General features: G+C 46.9%; 1 protein-coding gene across 2 annotated transcripts; it reads right to left on the bottom strand.

Annotated features, from left to right (window-relative positions):
- Window positions 1–4,549: 4,549 nt before the first annotated feature.
- On the bottom strand, window positions 4,550–18,917 carry Klk13 (kallikrein related peptidase 13). Of its 2 annotated transcripts, XM_021216277.1 has the most exons (6): window positions 18,780–18,917; window positions 17,607–17,697; window positions 10,061–10,250; window positions 9,682–9,950; window positions 7,243–7,379; window positions 4,550–4,757 (listed from the first exon to the last, which is right to left on the bottom strand). In XM_021216277.1, the coding sequence occupies exons 2-6, from the start codon at window positions 17,656–17,658 to the stop codon at window positions 4,575–4,577; spliced, it is 831 nt and encodes a 276-aa protein (XP_021071936.1). In that variant the 5' UTR covers window positions 17,659–17,697; window positions 18,780–18,917; the 3' UTR covers window positions 4,550–4,574. The 2 variants fall into 2 exon arrangements, with proteins under 2 accessions (XP_021071936.1, XP_021071939.1); XM_021216280.1 differs by lacking the exon at window positions 18,780–18,917 and having other exon boundaries at window positions 4,575–4,757; window positions 9,901–9,950; window positions 17,607–17,658.
- Window positions 18,918–20,539: the final 1,622 nt, after the last annotated feature.

Genomic DNA, 20,539 nt, shown 5'->3' with positions numbered 1-20,539 from the left:
TAAAACTACGGCAATGCGTATATCACATTTTCTTCATCTATTCATCTCAGTGAACTTTAAGGTTGATTGCACATCTTGGCTGTTAGGAGTACTGCCTCAGTAAATGTGAATGGACAGGTGTCTCTGTGCTTTGTTGGCTTAGAATCCTTTAGGTATAGTGAGATCAAATGGTAGTTCTATTTTTACTTGGCCTTCCTTCCTTCCTTCCTTCCTTCCTTCCTTCCTTCCTTCCTTCCTTCCTTCCTTCCTTCCTTCCTGTGTATATTTTTGAGACAGGATCTCTTGTAGCACAGCCTGTCCTTGAGCTTTCTGTGTTGCTAAGAACCACTCTGAGCATCTGATCCTCATGCCTACACCGTCCAGGTCCTGGGAATCCATGTGTGTGCACCCACACGCAGTTTATGCAGTCCTAAGGCTCAAACCCAAGGCTTCCTGGATGCTAGACCATCAGTCTACCTACTGAGTTTCATTGCCAGTCCGTATCTTTAGTTTCTTCAGGAGTCTCCATACTGATTTCTATAGTGACTGCCCCATGCCCATCAGCAGTAAAGAACAGATATTTTAATAGGACACAAATCAGTAGACGCAGCCAGCAAGGTCCCAAGCCCAAGCACCACTGTCTCAGAGGGGTCCCCAAGTTTCCTCACCCTCACCTTTCTGGGGCCTGCCAATTGTTCAGCTATGAGTAACCTTTAAACTTGGTCCTTTGTGGTTACGCAATTGGCCATTGGGGACCAATTCAACCTTAAACCAGAAGTTTCAGCTTTGAAGTGGGAGGCTTGTTCTTCTAATAACTAGTCTCATGCCCACCCTAACTCTGACTTCCCAGGGACTTTCCACAAACCTCTTTAGTAATGTATTTGGAGTACGTTGAAGCTGGGTGTGGTAGTGTACACTTGTAATTCCAACACTTGGGAGGTGAAAGTAGGAAGACTAAGAGTTCAAGGCTAGCCTCTGCTGCATATCAATTTTGATGTCAGCTTCAGCAACATAAGACTATTTCAAAAAAAAAAAAAAGCAAAAAACAAGTAAGTGTGTTTGAAAGGACTTGTAAGTGTGTTTTTCCTGTGTGTCACAGCTAATCGAGGATGCCTTCAGGAATCAAGGATGAAGGGACATTGTATCGGAAACTTATTTTTAATATGCTCAGATAGGAATCATCAGGGTCTTAGAACCCATAAAGCAGGAAACATAAACAAAATACGAACCGGTCATGGTGGCGCACTTTGTAATGCCAGCACTTGGGCGACTTAGAGGGGAAGACTGCTCCAAGTTCAAAGGCTGCCTAAGTGAATCCAAGGCTATTCTAGGCTATGTGGTAAAAACCTATCTTACAAAAGAAAAGAACAGAAAGTATACATCACAGTATCCTATGTTCCTGACCTGTCTCTGCATCATTACATTGTAGCCACTGATCATCTATCTCTTGGTCCCAAGAGATGCTGGATTCTGGAACTTTCTCAAAGAGATACTCTTTATACTTTATAAATCCAGCACCCTGGGGCTGGCAAGATGGCTCAGTGATAAAGTGCAGAGTGGTTAAGGTAAGGGACAGGGTTCTTGCCTACCCAGGGAAGTTCTCAAGCTGCCATATTTGAATGTGCCTTTGCTGATCCCATAGTGAAAACCCTGTCCTTGCCCTTTGCAGAAGTGACTCATTTCCTGAGTCCATAGAGATCATCACAGAACATAGTAGCAGGACAGCTTTTCAGCTGGGTGTTGCACAGCATTCAAAGCAAAAGCCTTGAATTTTCTCCCCATGGATTGGCCACTTCTCTTTGGTCAGGCCATTTACTAATGGTCACTGATCAACACAACCATTAGCCTCCCTCCTGCTGCAGGGAAAAATCTCAGCCTTGGAGCAGGTGGCTGGGTCTTCTGGGACAACCCAACAGGCATCTGGTTTTCTAGGGGCTTTCTAAACATCAACTTAACATTATTATTATTATTATTATTATTATTATTATTATTATTATTATTATTATCCAGCATCTTTTTAAACTTTTTTTTGAGACAAAACGTTACCTTGTATCCCTGGCTGGCCTGGAACTCTATGTAGACCAGGCTGACTGCAAAGTCATGGAGATCTGACTGCCATTACTTCCCAAGGGCTACACTTAAAGGCATGAGCCGTTATGCCTGGCTATGTTTTTTAAATCAGATTTATTTTAAGTGTCTGAATGTTTTGCCTGCTTACATGTATGTACACATGTGCATGCCTGATGCATCTCCTAGAAATTGGGTTACAAGTGAGGGTGACCTACTGTGTGGGTGCTGGACCCAGGTCCTATGTAAGAACAAGTGCTCTTAACCACTAAGTCATCTCTCTAGCCTCTTTTTTTAAATCTTAAAATTACACCTCTCTCTCTCTCTCTCTCTCTCTCTCTCTCTCTCTCTCTCTCTCTCTCTCTNCTCTCTCTCTCTCTCTCTCTCTCTCTCTCTCTCTCTCTCTCTCTCTCTCTCTGTGTGTGTGTGTGTGTGTGTGTGTGTGTGTGTGTGTGTGGTGGCATTCGTATATGTGCATACTGGGTGTGTATGTATATGGCATGTGTGCATATTGGGTGTGTATGGTATGTGTGTGGTGTGGTGTATGGCATTGTGTGTATGTGCATATTGGGTGTGTATATGTGTGTGGTGTGTAGGGTTGTGTGGAATGTGTGCATGTGTGTGCACGTGTGTGTGTGTGGCATGTGTGTATGTGCATATTGGGTGTGTATATGTGTGTGGTGTGTAGGGTTGTGTGGAATGTGTGCATGTGTGTGTGTGTGTGTGTGTACCAGGACACCTGTGTGGAAATCAGAGGACAAGCTGTAGTAGTCAGCTCTCTTTCCACCACAGCTACTCGACCCAAGTTGTCAGGCTTGGCAGCAGATGCCTTCCTGTACAGCCTTCTCCCTGGCCTCTTCTATTATTGTTTGAGGCAGAGTTTTGCTTTGTAGCTGAGACTGACATTAAACATCACCTCCTGCCTCAGTCTCTCAAGTGCTGGCATAACAGAGGCATGCTACCGCATTCAGGACCGCCTCCCATTTTAGGAAATTCTTGCTCTTTCTCGTGGTTCAGATTTTACTCTTGTGACAATGCTCTCAGGGTAAATTACAAACCCATTTTTAAATGCAAGAGAAAAGAGAGCTGGGTGTGGGTGGCACATGCCTGTCAGACTCATACTGTGCAGGGCGAGGCATGAAAATGGTCAGGAACATTCCTGTGGCCATCTTTGATTCTGTTGTCTCTCTCACACTCCCACCTCTTCAACCCATTCACATCCAGCGAGGTTCTTCCTGCCATGCGTTTGGAGAAAGTCTCATGTAGTCCAGGATGACCTCAAGCTTCAAGGTCAGAAGTGGCCTTGAACTCCCCATCCTTCTCCCTCCACCTCCTGATATGGGATGACAGGAATGCACCACTGGACCCATACAATTTGGTTTCTTGCATCTTATTCACTACTTATCACTTGCATCTGCCATAGTGTTGATCCTGGCTGGTACCAATATTTATTGAACATATAAAAAAATTATATCTTTAGCACCCAGCCAAGTATGTGCAACCTACACTTTCTGAGACATTGCAAATTCAGTGGTGATTGTACAGGGTGAGTACTAGAATTTACCCTCGTGACAATGCCCTCAGTGTAAATTATGAACCCATTTTGAACGCAAGAGAGCAAAGAGCTGGGTTTGCGTGGCACATGCCCTTCAGACTCACACTCTGTAAGGTGAGGAAGGAGGATGATCAGGAGACTTCCTCCAACAAGGCCACCAAGCAAGACCAATACGTCATCCACAACAAAACAAAACAAAAAAAAGGAAGCAAGGAAGTTGTGAGTTTTATGACTTATTCAAAGCAGGGATTAGCATTAAGCAAATGTGGGATCATAGGCAAAGGTATGAAAGCAAGGACTATTGAGTAAGGATGCTCATGGGGGAGATAACAGGAGACTTGTGTGGTGATAAGCTCTAGGAGGAGGTCCTTTGGGTCCTATAACTATATGGACCAGAAAACTGTTGATCCACGTTGGTGGTAACTTAGAGAGGAGCAGAGTTGATGAGGGCTGGGTCTTGTAGAATGTGGGATGTAGTTTGAGTCAGGATGTCAGGGTGGGAATGAGCTATGCAGAAGGTGGAGAATACCTGTGGCGAGTCACCTTAAAGCGCATAGGACATGGTCCTGGCAGAAGAGTCTGGACTAGAAAGACTTTCAGAATGAAATATCACATGAGTCTAGAACCTTCTTGAATATAAAAATACACTGCCAAGGGGTAAGTAGTCTGAGGGTTGCAAGGACCTGTCAGGGAAGGTCCATCTACTGACTGCTACTGCGATGAGATCTGGATGGGGCTGAGTGGCAACAACAGAATTGGCATATGCAAATATCAATGCCAGTTTATGGTGGTCATGATGATGTAGGTGTTTGGGTTGGAGCACTCAAGTTATTGGCGTGTTCCAAGGCTGGTGGAGGGAATGTCACTGTGAATATGAGCCTGTTGTTCCAAAGGGGCAGAGGCGACAGAGAAGGGAGAAGCACACAGTGAGAGAGGCACCGTAGGGGAGGGAGGCAGGCAAATGAACACAATTTTATTGTGTGCCCTTTGTCCATCTTTGCTCCGGAGTGTTTCTGATGATCTTCTGGATCCAATGCAGGTATTTTGAGACTCGTGTGTAAACACCAGGTCGGTTGGGCTGTCCACATGGAAAATCTCCCCATGAGATGATGCCATAGAGTTTGCCATTGCAAATCAGTGGGCCCCCAGAATCACCCTGGATTGGGGAGAGAAAGAAAGACTGTTGCTAAGGCTGAATAGAAGGTAGAGACAGGGGAATATGGGAGGCAAGGGAAAATGGAGAGAAACAGATGTGGAGAGTCAGGGAGAGAGAGAGAGAGACAAGGAGAGGGAGAGTCGGGGATATTGAAAGTCAGGGAGATGAGGAGTCAGAAGGGTAGAGAGTTATGGAGATAGAGAAACAGAGAGATGGAGAATATGATAGCTTGAATTAAAATGGCTCCCATAAGTCTATAGGAAGTGGCACTTTTAGGAAGTATGGCCTTGTTGGAGGAAGTTCGCCACTGTGGAGGTGGGCTTTTAGGTTTTATATGCTCAAGCTAGGCCTAGTATGCCATTCTCCTTTCCCTACCTATGGATCAAGATGTAGATCTCTCAGCTCCTTGTCCAGCACCATGTCTGTCTACAGACTGCCATATTTCCCACATGATAAAGTACTGAAACTCTGAGATGGTAAGCCTGCTCCAATTAAATATTTTTCTTTATAAGGGCTGCTGTGGTCTTAATGTCTCTTCACAGCAATAAAAACCCTAAGACAGCAGTTGGTACCAGGAGTGGGGTATTGCTGTGATAGGCTGGGCCATGTTTTTGTTTGGAGGAATACTTTGGAATTTTTGATTAGAAAAGCAGTTGAACATTTTAAATGAGGCTCAATGGGCTACCCTAGTAGGAACATGGAAGACAATGGTGCTGAGGGTGATTTGAACTGTAGGGGCCTGGCTCAGAGGAAAGGAGTGCTAATATGTGGCTCAGAGACTACTGTGAAATTTTCATGAAGAATGTGGCTGCTTTCTGCCCTTGTCTGAAAAACAAACAAACAAACAAAAGAAAACAAAACCTGTCCAAGGCTAAGTTGAAGAGTTTTGGATTAATTGCATTTGTAGAAAAGATTTCAAAACAGTCTAGTGTGGAGTGTGTCATGTGGTTATTGGTGGCCATGATTATGTAGATCTATAATGAAAAGGAGCAGGTGGAGCAAGGGATGTTACAAAATGTATAATTCCAGGAGAAAATGGTCACCAGGAAGTGGAATGGAACTAAGTCCTGTGGCCAAGATATGCAGAATAAAGAGAAGCCTGATGATGTTAATGGAATAAAGACAGTAGCAACCTCAGGGCAAGACCCTACCTAGCTAAGCTTCCAAATTGTGAAAAGGAATTAAAGAACAGCTTAATTCCTTTTCAAGGAATTTCAACAGATCAAGGCATGATGGTGCACACCTTTAATCCCAGCACTCCAGAGGCAGAGATTGGCTATCTCTGAGTTCAAGGCCTGTCTGGTCTACAGAGCGAGTTCTAGGACAGCCAGGCTTAGGCAGTAAAGGAAACTATTAAAAACAGAAAGCTGGTGAAGATGTAATTGAATGAAGGCACCATGTTGCAACTCAAGCAAGCAGCAGAATTTGGCAGCTTCGGCCATGTGGTTCTGACCTTAAAGTCAAGGATACAAGAAAGAGCTTATGGAATCTCCTCCTGTGACTATGGAAAGCTGCTGGGGCCAGGAATGGGACAGGAGTGTCCCTGCATGGAGAGCCAAAGAAAACATGGTGTGAAGCTGTGGGGATGAATCCAAATAGTGCTGGTGACCCCAAAACATTGGAGATGCCAGAGCTGCCTCAAATACCTGCTGAGGCAAGCTGCTAACAAGAAATGGAACCAGCCCAAGAGAAAGAAGTATGTTGCAGTCAACAAAGCTGAAAGGAGTTAGAGAGCTGAAGAATGCTTTGACATCAGACATGGGGATGCAGAATTTGGACTTTTAAACAAGATTGAGATTGTGGGGACTTTGGGGAGACTATGGGGACTTTTGAAGTTGGACTAAATGTATTTTGCATTATGATATGGCTACAAGTCTATGGGGGCCAGGGAGTGGTATATGGTGATTTGAATGAAAGTGGCATCCTTAGGCCCACATAGGGAGGTGTGGACTTGTTTGAGAAGGTGTGGCCTTGTTGTAGAAAGTGTTACTGGGGGGTAAGGGGAATGGGCTTAGAGGAGGTCTCAGAGCTGAAACTCAAGTAGTTGTCTCTTCTTGCTGCCTGACGATCTGAATATAGAACTCTCAGCCCCTTCTTCAGCATCATGTCTGCCTGCACACCACCATGTTTCCACAATGAAAATAATGGACTGAACCTCTGAAACTGTAAGCCAGCCTCGGTTAAATGTTTTCTTTTATAAGAGTTGCTGTGGTCATGGTGTCTCTTCACAGCAAAAGAAAACCTAACTAAGACAGGGAGATATATAATCAGAGGAGTGAAGAGTCAGAGATAGTGATTCAGAGGGATGGAGAGTCAGGGAGATGGACAACCAGGGAGAGGGAGAGTCAGGGAGAGGGAGAGGGAGGGAGAGGGAGAGTGAGGGAGAGGGAGAATAAGGGAGAGGGAGAGTCAGGGACATAGAGAGTCAGGGAGAGGGAGAGTCACAGAGATGGACCACATGCCCTGAACGTTCTCCATGTCTCACCTCACAGGAGTCCTTTCCCCCTTCTTTGGTACCAGCACAGAGCATGTTGGCAGTGATCTTCCCAGGGTACACCTGCCGGCACTCCTCATCTGAGCGCAGTTCAATGTTGGCGCACTGCAGTGTTTTGGGGTAATTCACTGGGGAGGAGAGAGACCATCTGAGGAGGCTTGTCCTGGATGTTAAAGAGTCAGAGTGGGCGGGAAATTGAGACGGGTTGAGTAAGATGACAGAAAGATGAGGCAGGGAGTAAGTGGTAAGGAGACAAAAATATGGGCAGATGTGGGAACAGATGAGGATAAAGGGAAGTGCAAATGAGAGGGCTGGAGCAGAGGGAAAAGGGATAGGGAGAGATGAGAAACCTGAAGGTGGGGACTGGGGAGGGGGCTCTGTAGTTAAAGTGCTTTTCTTGCAAACATGAGGTCCAGCAATAAGACCCCTAGAACTATCTAAATGCTGGGGGTGAGCATGGTGACTTGCCTATATTTTCAGCCTCCCTACAGCAAGCAGGTTAGCAGTCCCAGCCATGAGAGTGAGCTCTGGTTGAGGGCTCGGTTGAGAAACCCTGCTTCAGTGAATAATGTGGGAAAACGATCAAGGATGGTTCCCAACATCAACCCTGAGACTTTATGGCTACAAACAAACACAACATACACTCACACGCACACACGTGTGCAAAATGGAAAGCGGGGAGAACTAGAGGTGCTAAGAGTCTCAGGGGTGCTGGGAAGAGGTGAGAGAGCAGGAAAAATCAGTGGTGGGGAGAGGAGTGTGAAGGGGAGGGACACAGAAGAGATGGGAGGGAGGGAAGGAGGGAGGGAGGGAGGGATGCTGTGGAGATGCTTTGTATCAGCCATGTGTATACGCCTGAATAGTACGCTTTTTATAGTTCGTCCACCTCCAAAGATATACTTACTAACTAACATGTGTTACAAATATGCAGATCGCTGGGCGTGGTGGCCCACACCTTTAATTCCAGCACTTGGGAGGCAGAGGCAGGTAAATTTCTGAGTTCGAGGCCAGCCTGGTCTACTGAGTGAATTCCAGGACAGCCAGGGCTACCAGAGAAACCCTGTCTCAAAAACCAAAAAAAAAAAAAAAAAAAAAATTGCAGATCATAAATATATTTCTTATAGTAAGTATATAATAATGTGTTAGATATTACATAGTAGACATTTTCATGTAAGTTTTATTTTTTGGTACTAAGGTTTCAGATATTTAAGACCCATTCCCTACTGGCACACTACATTCCCAGCCCTTTTAAGTTTATTTACTCTTTAAAACATTTTGTGAACATGTGTACGCCTGCCAAAATCCACGTGAGGAGGTCAGGGCAGCAGTCACTTCTCTCCTTCCACCATGTGGGTCCTGGGCATTGAACCAGGTTGCCAGTCTTGGTGGCTAGCAAGTACCTTTATCCACTCAACCTTCGGGCCAGCCCTATTTCACTGTTTTTTGAGTGGAAAAAAAAAAAACCCAGATTTTTTTAGACAGATTTCTCTGTGTAGCTCAGACTGACTTCTCTGTAGCTTAGGCTGCCCCTGAACTTATGATCCTATAGACTCCATCTCCCAGGTGACTGGCGTGTGCCCCAGGCCCACCGTATTATATACTCATTTGTTCTGCGTCAGGAGAGATGGCTCAATGATTAAGAAGACTTGCTCTTCCAGGGGACCAGAGTTTGATTCTCAGTACCCATGTTAGGCAGCTCACAACTGTCTGTGATTATAGGTCTAGGGAATCAGGTGCCCTCTTCTGGCCTCTGAGGGTACCTGCACCTACATACACACACACACACACACACACACACACACACACACATAGATTAAAAAATAAAATAAATCATATATGTAAAAATATATATGTAAACAATGTATATGCAAAGTATATATATACATATATCATATACATATTCCCAGTACTTGGGAGGCAGAGGCATGTGGATCTCTGTAAGTTCCAGGCCAGGCCAGTCAGGGCTATGTAGTAACACCCCCACTATATATTTTATATATTCATACATTCGTGATATTCATATTAAGGAAATACATCCCTTCGTTTATGTTGACTTACTTTTATAAATCGAGCCTAGGACTGGCAAGATGGCTCAGTAGGTAATGTTGCTTGCAGCCAAGCCTGAGGACGTAAACTTGATTCCCAGAGCCCCAACCACGGAAGGAGAGGGTAGGAATCCTGCAGTTTGCTTTCTGACCTCTCTTCAGACCACCTCAGCACATGCACCTTCCCTCCAGCACACACACACACACACACACACACACACACACACACACAAACACACACACGAAGCCAACACTAATAGAATACAAAGCCAGCACACAATACAAAACCAAAAATGTAATAAAAGAAACCTCTTCCAACTTCGCTTATGGCTGCCTCGGGCATCTGTGAGGACTCCAGCAGACTGCAGACTGCGTAGGCACTTACCCTGGGGGCTGGTGGTGGTGCCCCAGCCAGAAACTCGACAGCAGGTGCCAGTGGGCAGACAGTCATCTGCAGAGAGTTGCAGAGTGCGGATGTGACTGCTGAGCTGGACTGGAGACTTCAACTCCAGAAGCATGATGTCGTGGTCATGGTTCAGGTGGGTGGGGCTGACCTGGTATTCAGGATGGGGGATAGAGCGCACCACCTCCATTGCCTGCTCACCTTTCTCCACATGCCCCAGGGCATGCTTGCCCAGATGAACTGTGTACCCACTGTGGATGCAGGAAGTGGTGGGTAAGAGACAGAATTTGAGCTCACCTCTATACCCACCCCAGCCCTAGCCCCAGGATTTTCCCCATCCCAAACTCAATGTCCCACATACTCTTTCCTGCAGTGAGCCGCTGTAAGTACCCATTTGGGGTGAACCAGAACCCCTCCACAGAGAAGTCGTCCACGGATCAGTAGAGCTGCCTGCCAAGGCTGAGAGTGGGGAAGGCAGGTGTAGCCACCTGGGAGAAAACCACTGGTCCCATTGGTACCATTGAGAATCTTGGGGTAGTCCCGGGAGATTCCTGTTAAAGACAAGAAACCTTTAGAGAATTTGGGTTAAAGAAGAAGAGAAGGCCAGAGTTATAGTTCCAGATTTGGGGAGAGGGTCAGATTCTTGTTTTAGATAACTCAAGGACTGAGGGTTCATTTGCTGGCCTTTTAGTTGCCATATTCTATCCAGTGGGGATAGGTCAGGTAGATATCTCATGTGTACTATCAAAGTACTGACTTGTCCAATGGACACTGAGAGGAGAGCTTATGGAATTAGCAGATTGCCAAGAAGTAAGCAGAGGTTCATTCTCTCTCTCCATTTACATTTTCTTGAGGCAAAAAAAAAAAATGACTTACAGATTTACGAGACAGCATCCATCCACTCATTCATTACTTCATCCACCTATCAATCCATCTTCCTATCTACCTATCCGTACACTCATTTACCCTTCCTTCCAGCTATCAGCCCACTCATCTGTCCATCAATTTGCCACCCACATATATACCTACCCATCCATTCATTCATCTACCCACCCACCCACCCATCTACCTATATACCAACATGCCCACACACTCCACATGTCCATCCATCTACCCACCCACCTATGTATCCATCTACCCACTCATTCCTATATATATCATCTACTCATCTGTCCACCCACCCAGCTATCCATCCATCTATTCATACATGTGTCTATGTATTTATTTATCCATCCATCCAACCATCAATTTATCCATCTATGTATCCATATAGACATCAATTTTCCCATCTATCCATTCACCCATCCACCCACTAATCTACCTATCCACCAGCCAAATGGCTCACATGTTCATCCATCTACCCATTCATCTATGTATCTACCCATCTACCTGCCTGTACACCTATATATTTGCCCACCCATCATTTATCCATCCATCCATTTATGCATCCATTATCCATCTATTTATCTATCCATCCATCTATGTATCCATATAGTCATCAATACCATCTATCCATCCATGCACCCACTAATCTACCTATCCACAGCCAACTGATTTACATGTTCATCCATCTACTCATTCATCCATGTATCCACCCACCCACCTACACACCCAACCATCTATCTATCCACCTAACCATCTTTCCATCTATCCACTCACTCACCCACTTCCATCTAGCCATCCATTTGGATATTCATAAGGTGAAGAATGATACAGGAATACGCCCGATGTTGATCTCTGGAGAGCACGCACACATGCGCACACACACACATACACACTCACCCAGCATCACTTAAAAACCTGTGTCCTCTCTCCTCTTGGCCCGCTCTGTTCCACACATGCATGTATACATACATACATACATACATACATACATACATACATACATACATGTACAAACCTACCCATCTATCCATCCTCCCAACCACCAATGCATTCATTGACCTATCCATCCACATATTCATTCCTCACCCATGTATCCACTCAACCACTATGCATCCATCCATTCTTGCAACACAATTTTTCTGGGTGCTTTTCCAGTTCTACAGACCACCCTCAGGTAGCCATGCTCAAATTCATATTTCCATCTTCAATCTTTGCAGCTGGAGGCTCAACTGCTACCAGCCTGAGTAACTCATACACACCTTGATGTTTTTGTCTGCAAATTGATCTTTCTCACCTGAACTGTTCTTTCCAGGCCTCCTCATCTTGATGTTCACCCCAAACCTGGGCATCAATCCTTGCTCCTCCCCATCCCTTGATCACTTACAAGAGTCCTGTTAGTTTGTCTCCTAAATACTCAGTTGAAAGTGTTTAAGACTTATTTATGTTATGTGTGTGAATGTTTTGCCTACATGCATGTATGCACACCATGTGCATGCCTGATACTTAAGGAGATCAGAAGAGAGTATCAGATTCACTGGAACTGGAGTTACAGATGGTTGTAAACCACCATGTGGGCACTGGGAGCCAAACTTGGGTCCTCTGCAAGAACAACCAGTGTTCTTAACCACCAAGCCATCTCTCCCACCCTCCAATATCCACTTTTTACCAACTCTCTGCCACCATCTTAGACCAAATTCTGCCTGAATGCTGAAATCATCCTAAATATTATATATATAATATATAAATAATATATAAATATATATATTTCCAATCCAGTTTTTCCAGTTTAGCTTAAGGAATTTCAGACAAGGAATGACAGGCCATATTGTTGCAATTCTTGACTTCCCCTAAGATAAATTCAACAATGCTGAGGAGAGGGCTAAGTTGATAAACTGCTTGCTACATCTGAGTTGGACCACCTCCTCTCTGTCAATACCAAGGTAAAAATCTAGGACAATGTCACAAGCCTGCAATCTCAGATGGGGGGCCAGGGGTGAGGGGGGTGGGGAAGTCAGGCGGATCCCCGGGGTTTGATGGCAGCCAGTTCAGCTAAATTGGAGAGCGGAGCTCCAGGTTCAGCTGGTGGGATTGCCTCAAAAAATAAGGTGGAGGATGATAGAGAAAAGCACTCGATGTTGACCTCTGGCCTAGACACATACACACACACACAGACACACACACACAGGCACACACACATGTCCTGTGTCACTTGGAAGCTTCTTTGTCTAAATCTCCACCAGTCTCCTCTTGGTCCACTCTGTTCTGGGCAACTGTTCTCCCAACACTGGAGCCTCTCTTTGTAATTATATTCTGAAATGGAAAATTATGGTTTTTTGTTTTGTTTTGTTGGAAAGTCGGCTCTGTCAGACGGTGTTTTGCTGGGGCAAACATGTGAAGGAACATTTCACTGAAGCAGACACAGGAAAAAGGATGTTCTGCCAAAGCAAGCAAGTGAAAGGATGTAGGATGAAGGATTCTTCACCAACAACATGCATGTCTTGGTTTGCCTTCCACTGCGCAGCTGAGCTCTATTTGGCTCCATAGAGAGAAATGCGCCAAAATACTTCTGGTGATGTTCTGGTGGCTTCTTGCTGCTTCCTCAGACTTGGGTCAACTGGCAGAGTGATGTCAACTGACACAGACTTACATGGAGCTTTGCTAAGACAGACTCACGTGCTGAAGCGAGACATGTGGTGAGGCAAAACACATGGAGGACACATCATATTTGGAGGGAATATAAACAGCCAGTGTTGGGGGCTTTCTTACATAGCCAGCTTTGCAAGGCTTCATGGGTATCAAGTCTTCGTCTTTGCTGATCTTTGCTTCATTGAGAGAGGCATGGCAAAGAACTTCTCCTGGCATCCATGCTGGTCATAATCACTCCTGCTGACTCGTGCCAGTTCAGCTGAGGCCTGACTGTTTCCGCTAAGTTGTGCCACCACTGCTGATTCAGACACTACCAAACTGGACTACTGGTATATTCGTGAATTGTTTGTGAGTGGATTGAGCTGACAGTGCTGACTCCTGTGAACTGAATTGCTGATTTCCTGACAACACAGATGGGATTTGCCCCCAAAGAACCATTTCTAAGCAGGTCCACTTCCCCCATATCCTAATAACCTATCTTTTCCACTACCTCTGCTGGGTGTTGGGCTAGAAGGGAGGGTAAAGCGATTAAGAACCCGTACTAAAAGTAGGTTTTGAAAAGTTTAAGGCTGCAATGTTCCCTCCTACTTTAGGACTTCTTCTTTGTGCCAAGCATATACCTATATGTTTCAATATGTCAGTTCTAGCCACATGTGGGCCTTGAAGTCATTTAAAATAAAACCCAAATCTCAGTTCCTTGGGGACACCAGTCATGTCTCAGATGTTCATTCATCTACATGGTCAGACGTAAAGACGTGGTGCAGACAGACTGATGACATTTGAGCTGATGCGTGGAGAGCCCAGAAGGCACATGATAGGGTTCTTTTCCCCTGTGAGATCTAAGTCCCTATACCACTTCGTCAGTAAAGCTTCCTGGGACCCCCGTCTAAGGGTGTCCCCCCCTGGACCTCAGGCACCAGCAGGACATGTTCTGTAAAGATGCTCATCAAAGCTACAGCTATCCATCTTTTCAGACTTGGTAACGCCCTTTCTCTTCTCATCCCTATCTTCCACGCCCCTCCTCCCTCTTCTCTCCTCTTCACTTTCTTCCTCTTTTTCTTCCCTCTCTCCACTTTCTCTTTCTCTCTGTTCCCCTATCTTCTTTTTCCTCTCTTTCCCCTGCTCCTTTCACCCCTACCAGCAGCTCCACAGACAGCAGCCATCTCAACCACTCTGTTCAGAGACTCATTCCTCAAATCTAGCACACCTGAGGCAACAATGGAGACACCTCGGTGGGGGATGGGGCAGAGCATCTAGGCCTGAGTGGGATACTTTCTTACCATGCAAATTACCAGCCTCAGCTTCCCAAGCTGCCAAGTAGAGAAAGCACAGTCTCTGTGGATTACAGCCCAGGAATGTTCAAATCCTTTACATAAAACCCTTTACACAGGGCATCCTTGTGTTTACACATAACCTCCACACATCTTTTCCATCCCATTAAATCACTCCTGATGATTTATAATAGCTAATAAAAGCCAAATGCTGTGTAAACAGCTACTACAACTTATTTCTCAGGGAATACTGCCAAGGGGCAAGCCTCCATGAGCTCAGTCTTGACAAGAATGGTTCTTTGGATTTTGTGTTTTGTTTTGTTTTTTCCAACACTTAGTGTGTTGAGTCCTCAGATGGGGAGCTGTGGATTCAGGACAGCTGTGGGTGTTCATCAAGCATCAGGTAAGATTCATCAAGGTGCTGCCTTTGAGCCTCCATCCTAAGCACCCCACAAACACTTAGCTACAAGGGAGGCCCCCATCCTCCAGCCTGCGTATGCTGGGATAGGACACATGGTTTTAAGAGTTAAGGGCAGGAATAAAGGGTCATTGCAGTGTAACCAAAAATGAGACAGAGGTGCCATTAAGAGGTAAAGACAGGAGGCTGAGGAGCTCAAGGTCATCACAGCAAGTTTGGGGCAAGCCTGGCCTACCTACCTGAGACCCTATCTCCACAAAAGAAAAAAGAAGCAGCAAGGTCAGAAGCCGAGCTATGGTCCAGTTCTCCTTTAACTCTGGGTGCGCATATGGTGTAAAGGGCTCACGAGGGTGCAGGTCGGACTGAAACCCCCACTCTTGTCCAGTTCCCTCTAGTACCAGGAGGGAGCAAATCCTCACCCAGTTACCTGAGCTTTGGGGGCCCCACTGTCTTTTTTTTTTTTTTTTTTTTAAATGTGCTCTGAAACTTTTTTATTATTATTTAATTATTTATATGTAAGTACACTGTAGCTGTCTTCAGACACTCCAGAAGAGGGCATCAGATTTCCTTACAGATGGTTGTGAGCCACCATGTGGTTGCTGGGATTTGAACTCAGGACCTTTGGAAGAGCAGTCAGCGCTCTTAACCACTGAGCCATCTCACCAGCCCCCCCACTGTCTTTAGTAGCAATTTTACAGAACTCAAAAAAAAAAAAAAAAGGCCAATTAAGTCGAGCTTGGTGGCAAAGGCTTGTCAGCCCAGCTCCTTGGAAAACTAACACAGGAAGATTGCAAATTCAAGACCTGCCTAGGGTACAGAAGTTCAAGGCTGACCTGAGGAGCTTACTGAGACTCTATCTGGAAAAAAGTAAAAAGAGGCCTGGGAATGCAGGTCGGTTCTCATAGGTCTCTGCAACTGATTCTCAGTACTGCGAGAAGAGGGCAGGAAAGGAATAAAGGAGGGAAACTAAAGGAACCTGTATCCCCAATTTGAGGTGGTCCAACAAATAAGCAGACTGTTTTGTTTTCATGTATATATACAAATGTGTATACACATACATTTTATATATATTATATACATTATATACATTAACATATAATATCCAAGTAAACATTAGGATATATTACAATATTTATAGTCCTAGAGATTGACTCTAAGGCCTTACCTCAAACATACTAGAAAAGCACTATACCCCTAAGCTATATCTCCAGCCAATAAACCACACACTCATGCACATACACACACACACACACACACACACACATATAAATAAATAAATAATATAAATAGAGAAAAACAGGAAAACTAAGCAAAAGAGCTGAATTCTAAAAGCCCTTTCGGTCAGAGGCTGCAGACAGCCTGCTGGAGCAGAGCACGGTGGACCGGGTGGACAACTGGATTAGTACCCTGGCTCAGGTGTGGCAGTGTCTTTGGGGCAGGATCCTTCTGTCCCTGAGTCCTGGAAGTAATTACAGCACACCTACCTCATCAGGCTCTGGAGGGTTCCACAAGACGCAGCATGTGGGGCTCCTGGCACCAGGGTGAGGCACCAGGAGGGGCAAGGGTGTGAAACCTGGGTGTGGCGCCAAAGCAGGGCAGCCACCCCATCTCCCAGTGAAGGCTGGCGCAGGGTGCTAGGTGCTGTGGACCCGGTGCTGTGGACCCTCTCCCTTTAAGTCAGAACAAAGACCCTGGGGAGGCCTTCCTGAAGCCTCCATTGCATATCTAGGCTCCTGATAGATTCCTCCTTACCTCATAATGTCAACTAAGTATTAACTAATTATTTGGGTAGTTGTTTCACTAACGTCTGCACAGCTCCCCCAAATATGCCGCGGATGCCGCAGGCAGGCAGAGTGCTCCATGTCTACTGCTTGTTCCTGGTAGAATAAGTGAGTGATGCGTGCATACCTGGGGTTTCTCAAGAGTGTGTTTTGGGATGGCAGAAAAAGGAGCTGGGCTTGTAGCTCATCTGGTGTGTGCCTAGTACCCACACAGGCACGGGGGGGGGGGGGAGTCCATCCCCAGCACCACATAAACAAAGCCTGGTAGCATACACTTGTCTCCCCTAATGCTGGGAAGGTAGAGGCAAGGTCATCCTCTGTTAGTGAGTTTGAAGCCAGCCTGGTCTGCAGGAAACACTATCTCAAAAAGCAAACATCAAAGCCAAGGAAAATACTGAAGAAAATAAAAATCCACGACTTTCAGAGCCCTTTCTGTCACACAACAGGTAAAAGTCCCTCTTCTTATCCACAGCAATCAGGGTTGCAGAAAAATAACAATTGTAGGTGCAAGGACCTTCAGTTTCGCTCATAGTAGCGTTTGTTAATATTTGAACCCGTGCACTTGTGAGCTTCCTGCTCTCAAGGAGGCCTTGAGTGTGTTGGGGGCGGGGCGGGGCGGGGGAATGGGGCGGCTGCAAAGAGCCAAGAGAGTCAGGGAGAGTTGGGGCTTCTCTAGGCTGGGACATCTCTGGGATCAGAGGTGAAGGCACTGGTATTGGTGGGCTGACCCCAGCTGGGAAATCAGGTCACACACGGACTAGGAGGAAGCTAACAGGGTGTCCTCCCTGGCCTCGAGTGGGCGTGGGGCGGAACGCGCGGGTCCCACGTCCCCTCCCCGTGGCCTGACCCTTCCCACCATTGACTTGAGTGGCTTCCCTGCCTCCACCCCTGTGCCTGAGTACTTACCTCCGGACAAGGCCAAGGTCAGGCAAGCGATGGTAGCCACTAGGGGCCACATGATAGCTCCGGGATGGGGGGTGGGCAGGGTGGGCGGGGCCTGGGTTGAGAGGCTGAAGTGGGTATTGCAAAGCAAGCCCGGAGACTGAAATTCTGTGCTTTGCAATCTTGACCTTTCCAGCTCTATTCACTCTGAAATCCCTGACCCTTGAATCTTGCACTCTCCATCCCCACTGTGTGGGGGACATCTCGGGAGCCGGTGGAGGGGCAGCACGCACTCCTCTGAGCTCCAGGACCTGCCATCACCTCATAGAGGTGACTCCTTCCTCTGCACTCTGAGAGCTGGGTCCAGAGAGCATTCTCTCACCCATCACTCCTTCCCCGCCTCTGACCCCATTATCCCCTCTCTGGGCCTGCCCCGGACCCTGGGTCTCCTCCCTGGCGTCTAGTCTTTCTGCATGCTTAGGCTCCCTGCATCTCTGCAAGTTTCTGTCTCCACCTGCGCCTCGCGCTGATTCAGCTGTCCTGTATCCCCAACTTCCCATCCCTCCTCCTTTCTCCTCCTTCCTGTCACCCTCCAACGCCCCTTCCCCAGGCCTCTGCCCTTCTCCCACCCAGAAATCCTACCTGAGTGAGGGGCCAACTTCAGCTGCCAGCTGCCTAGAAAGTTCAGCTCTGACCCATGGCTTTTAACCCCTGAGCTCCCTCCCCCAGCGCGCGCACCATTTCCCGGTGCAGGCTCCCCCTCTCCACCCCCAATGGCTCAGCTTGTTGTTGACAGGCACCCCCCAGCCTGGGCTCGGCCCTCAGCTTGGAGGCGGGGCTTCTGAGACAAGCTTGGACCCAGATCTGGCCCCGCCCAAGCCCGAATTGAACCCACTGTGAACCTTCCTGTGGCAGAACCAGGCCATAGAAAGGGGAAAAGCCCACTTTCCTTCTCAAACTCCTCCCGCCCCCATACTCCTCGCCATGCGACACCTCACTCTTTTCCTCACCTCCGCTCTCAACGTTGTGCAAACTCTTAGTCTGCCCCAGCTCCCAGATAGCCATCACTGAGCTGTCCTGAAATGCCATTTTTACCATAGGATCACCCCCCAGCCTATCTCCACGCCAGTCTCTTCCCCGGAGCTACCCTAACTTATCTCTCAACATCAAAGCCAGCCCAGCCAGTGGGAGTCTCACCTCCAGTCTTTTTTCTTCTGAAATTTAAGGTGATGATCACATATGTTCATCACCTCTTTCCCAAGACACACGCCACCAGAGGTGCCAGGCCTAAGAGTGTATCAAGTGCCCCTGGGCTCCTATCAGGAAGAGCCGGAGCCTGGGAAAGTAGTTTGAACTAGGCAGCCTTTCAGGAGCAGAGTTGATGGAGTGCACAGCAGGGTGGGTGGAGAGGGAGAGGGCAGGTGGGGGAGGGGAGGGCAAGCCCGGATGGGATGGGGTGGAGGAAGAGGAAGGAGGAAGGGATGGTGTTTGGGGAATGAGTAGGTGGCTTCTGGAACTGTGGCTAGGTGGGGCCCGGTGAGTTAATCCCAGGGGGTGGACGGGGCAGGATTAGGGATTAAGAAGGACAGAGGTGGGGTCAAAATTTGGAAACCAGCCAAGGATGGGGATCCAGTGATGTTTGGAAAGAGGGAGCTAATAAAGATGACATGATTACAGTAGAGGCTGATGGGAGGTGGGGCATTAGCAAGGTCAGTAGTCCAGACCAAGGGAGTCAGGATTTGGATATTGAGATCAAACCTAGTGGTCAAAAATTAATTTTTAAAATAAGGCGTTGTGGAGCTGGGGGTTTAGCTCAATTGGTAAAGTGCTTGTCTAGCATGTGTGAACCCCTAAATTCCAAATCTGTGTCGGGGTACACCCCTGTAAACCCAGCATTAGGAGGGTAGAGGCAGGAGGATCAGGAATTCAAGATCATCCTTTGCTAGTTGATGAGTTTGAGGTCGGTATGGACTTAGAAAAGAAAAGAAAGAGAAAGAGAGAGAAACCTCACAGCAAGAGGAATAGGCAATAAGGAATGCTAATAAGAATTGATAAATCAATACTTTGTTCATGCTTAGAGGCACTGCCACCTAGCAAATTTCCTTTTTGTGAGTTTAAAGAAGAGCGTTTGCATTACTAGCAGCTACCCACAATTTAAAGTTATAAAGTAGCACTGTGTACCACAGGGCAGGGCGTTACAGCACACTTCCATCATCCTAGATACCTGCAGAGGCTGGGCCAGGAGGATAGAAACTTCAAGACCAATCTGCATCGAAGAGTGAGTTCAGAGGCCAGCCCGGGGCAACTTAGCAACACTTTGACTCACATGCAAAGTATGAAGAGGACTAGGGGCGTGACTCAGTGGCAGAGCCCCTGCCTAGAATCCCCCAGTGAGGGACTGGGGGCGTGGCTCAGTGGTAGAGCCCCTGCCTAGAATCCCCCCTGCCCTCCCCCATGAGGGGTTAAGGGCACAGCACAGTGGTAGAGCTCTCCTGTAGCAGAGGAAGCCCAGCACTGTTCAATGTTGTAAAAGAAGCTTCTCAAAGACAATAAAACAGATGCAGAGATGTCCTTAAGTCAGGGTAGTGTGATACCAGGTTATGTTTGGAGATAGGGTTGGGTTGCAGATGGGAGGGACATGGAGATAAGAGTGCTGATAGAGTCCAGTTGGGTTGGGGTGGGTTGGAGGGCAGGATGGCGGACGGAAGGATGGTGAGATGGTTGGGATAGTAGAGAACACCAGTGATGAGAACTAGATACAGGCTGTGTATCTGTGTTGGAGTAGATGTTGGTAGGGGGTTGGGTCACATCTGCGAATTCCTGTTAAGGTGACTGAAAGGCCAGTGTCCTTTCCCAACCTGGACTTCCTCCACCTCCCTGGGCAGGGCTTGGAGTGGGTGCTGAGTCTATTCCTTTCCGGTAGAGTCGGGTTCAGGTGGGGTGGCAGGAGGGAGGAT

The sequence above is a fragment of the Mus pahari genome, chromosome 1 (genome assembly GCF_900095145.1).
Source record: "Mus pahari chromosome 1, PAHARI_EIJ_v1.1, whole genome shotgun sequence".
In the NCBI taxonomy this organism is placed as follows: domain Eukaryota; kingdom Metazoa; phylum Chordata; class Mammalia; order Rodentia; family Muridae; genus Mus; species Mus pahari.
This window is presented reverse-complemented; position numbering and strand designations above follow the sequence as displayed.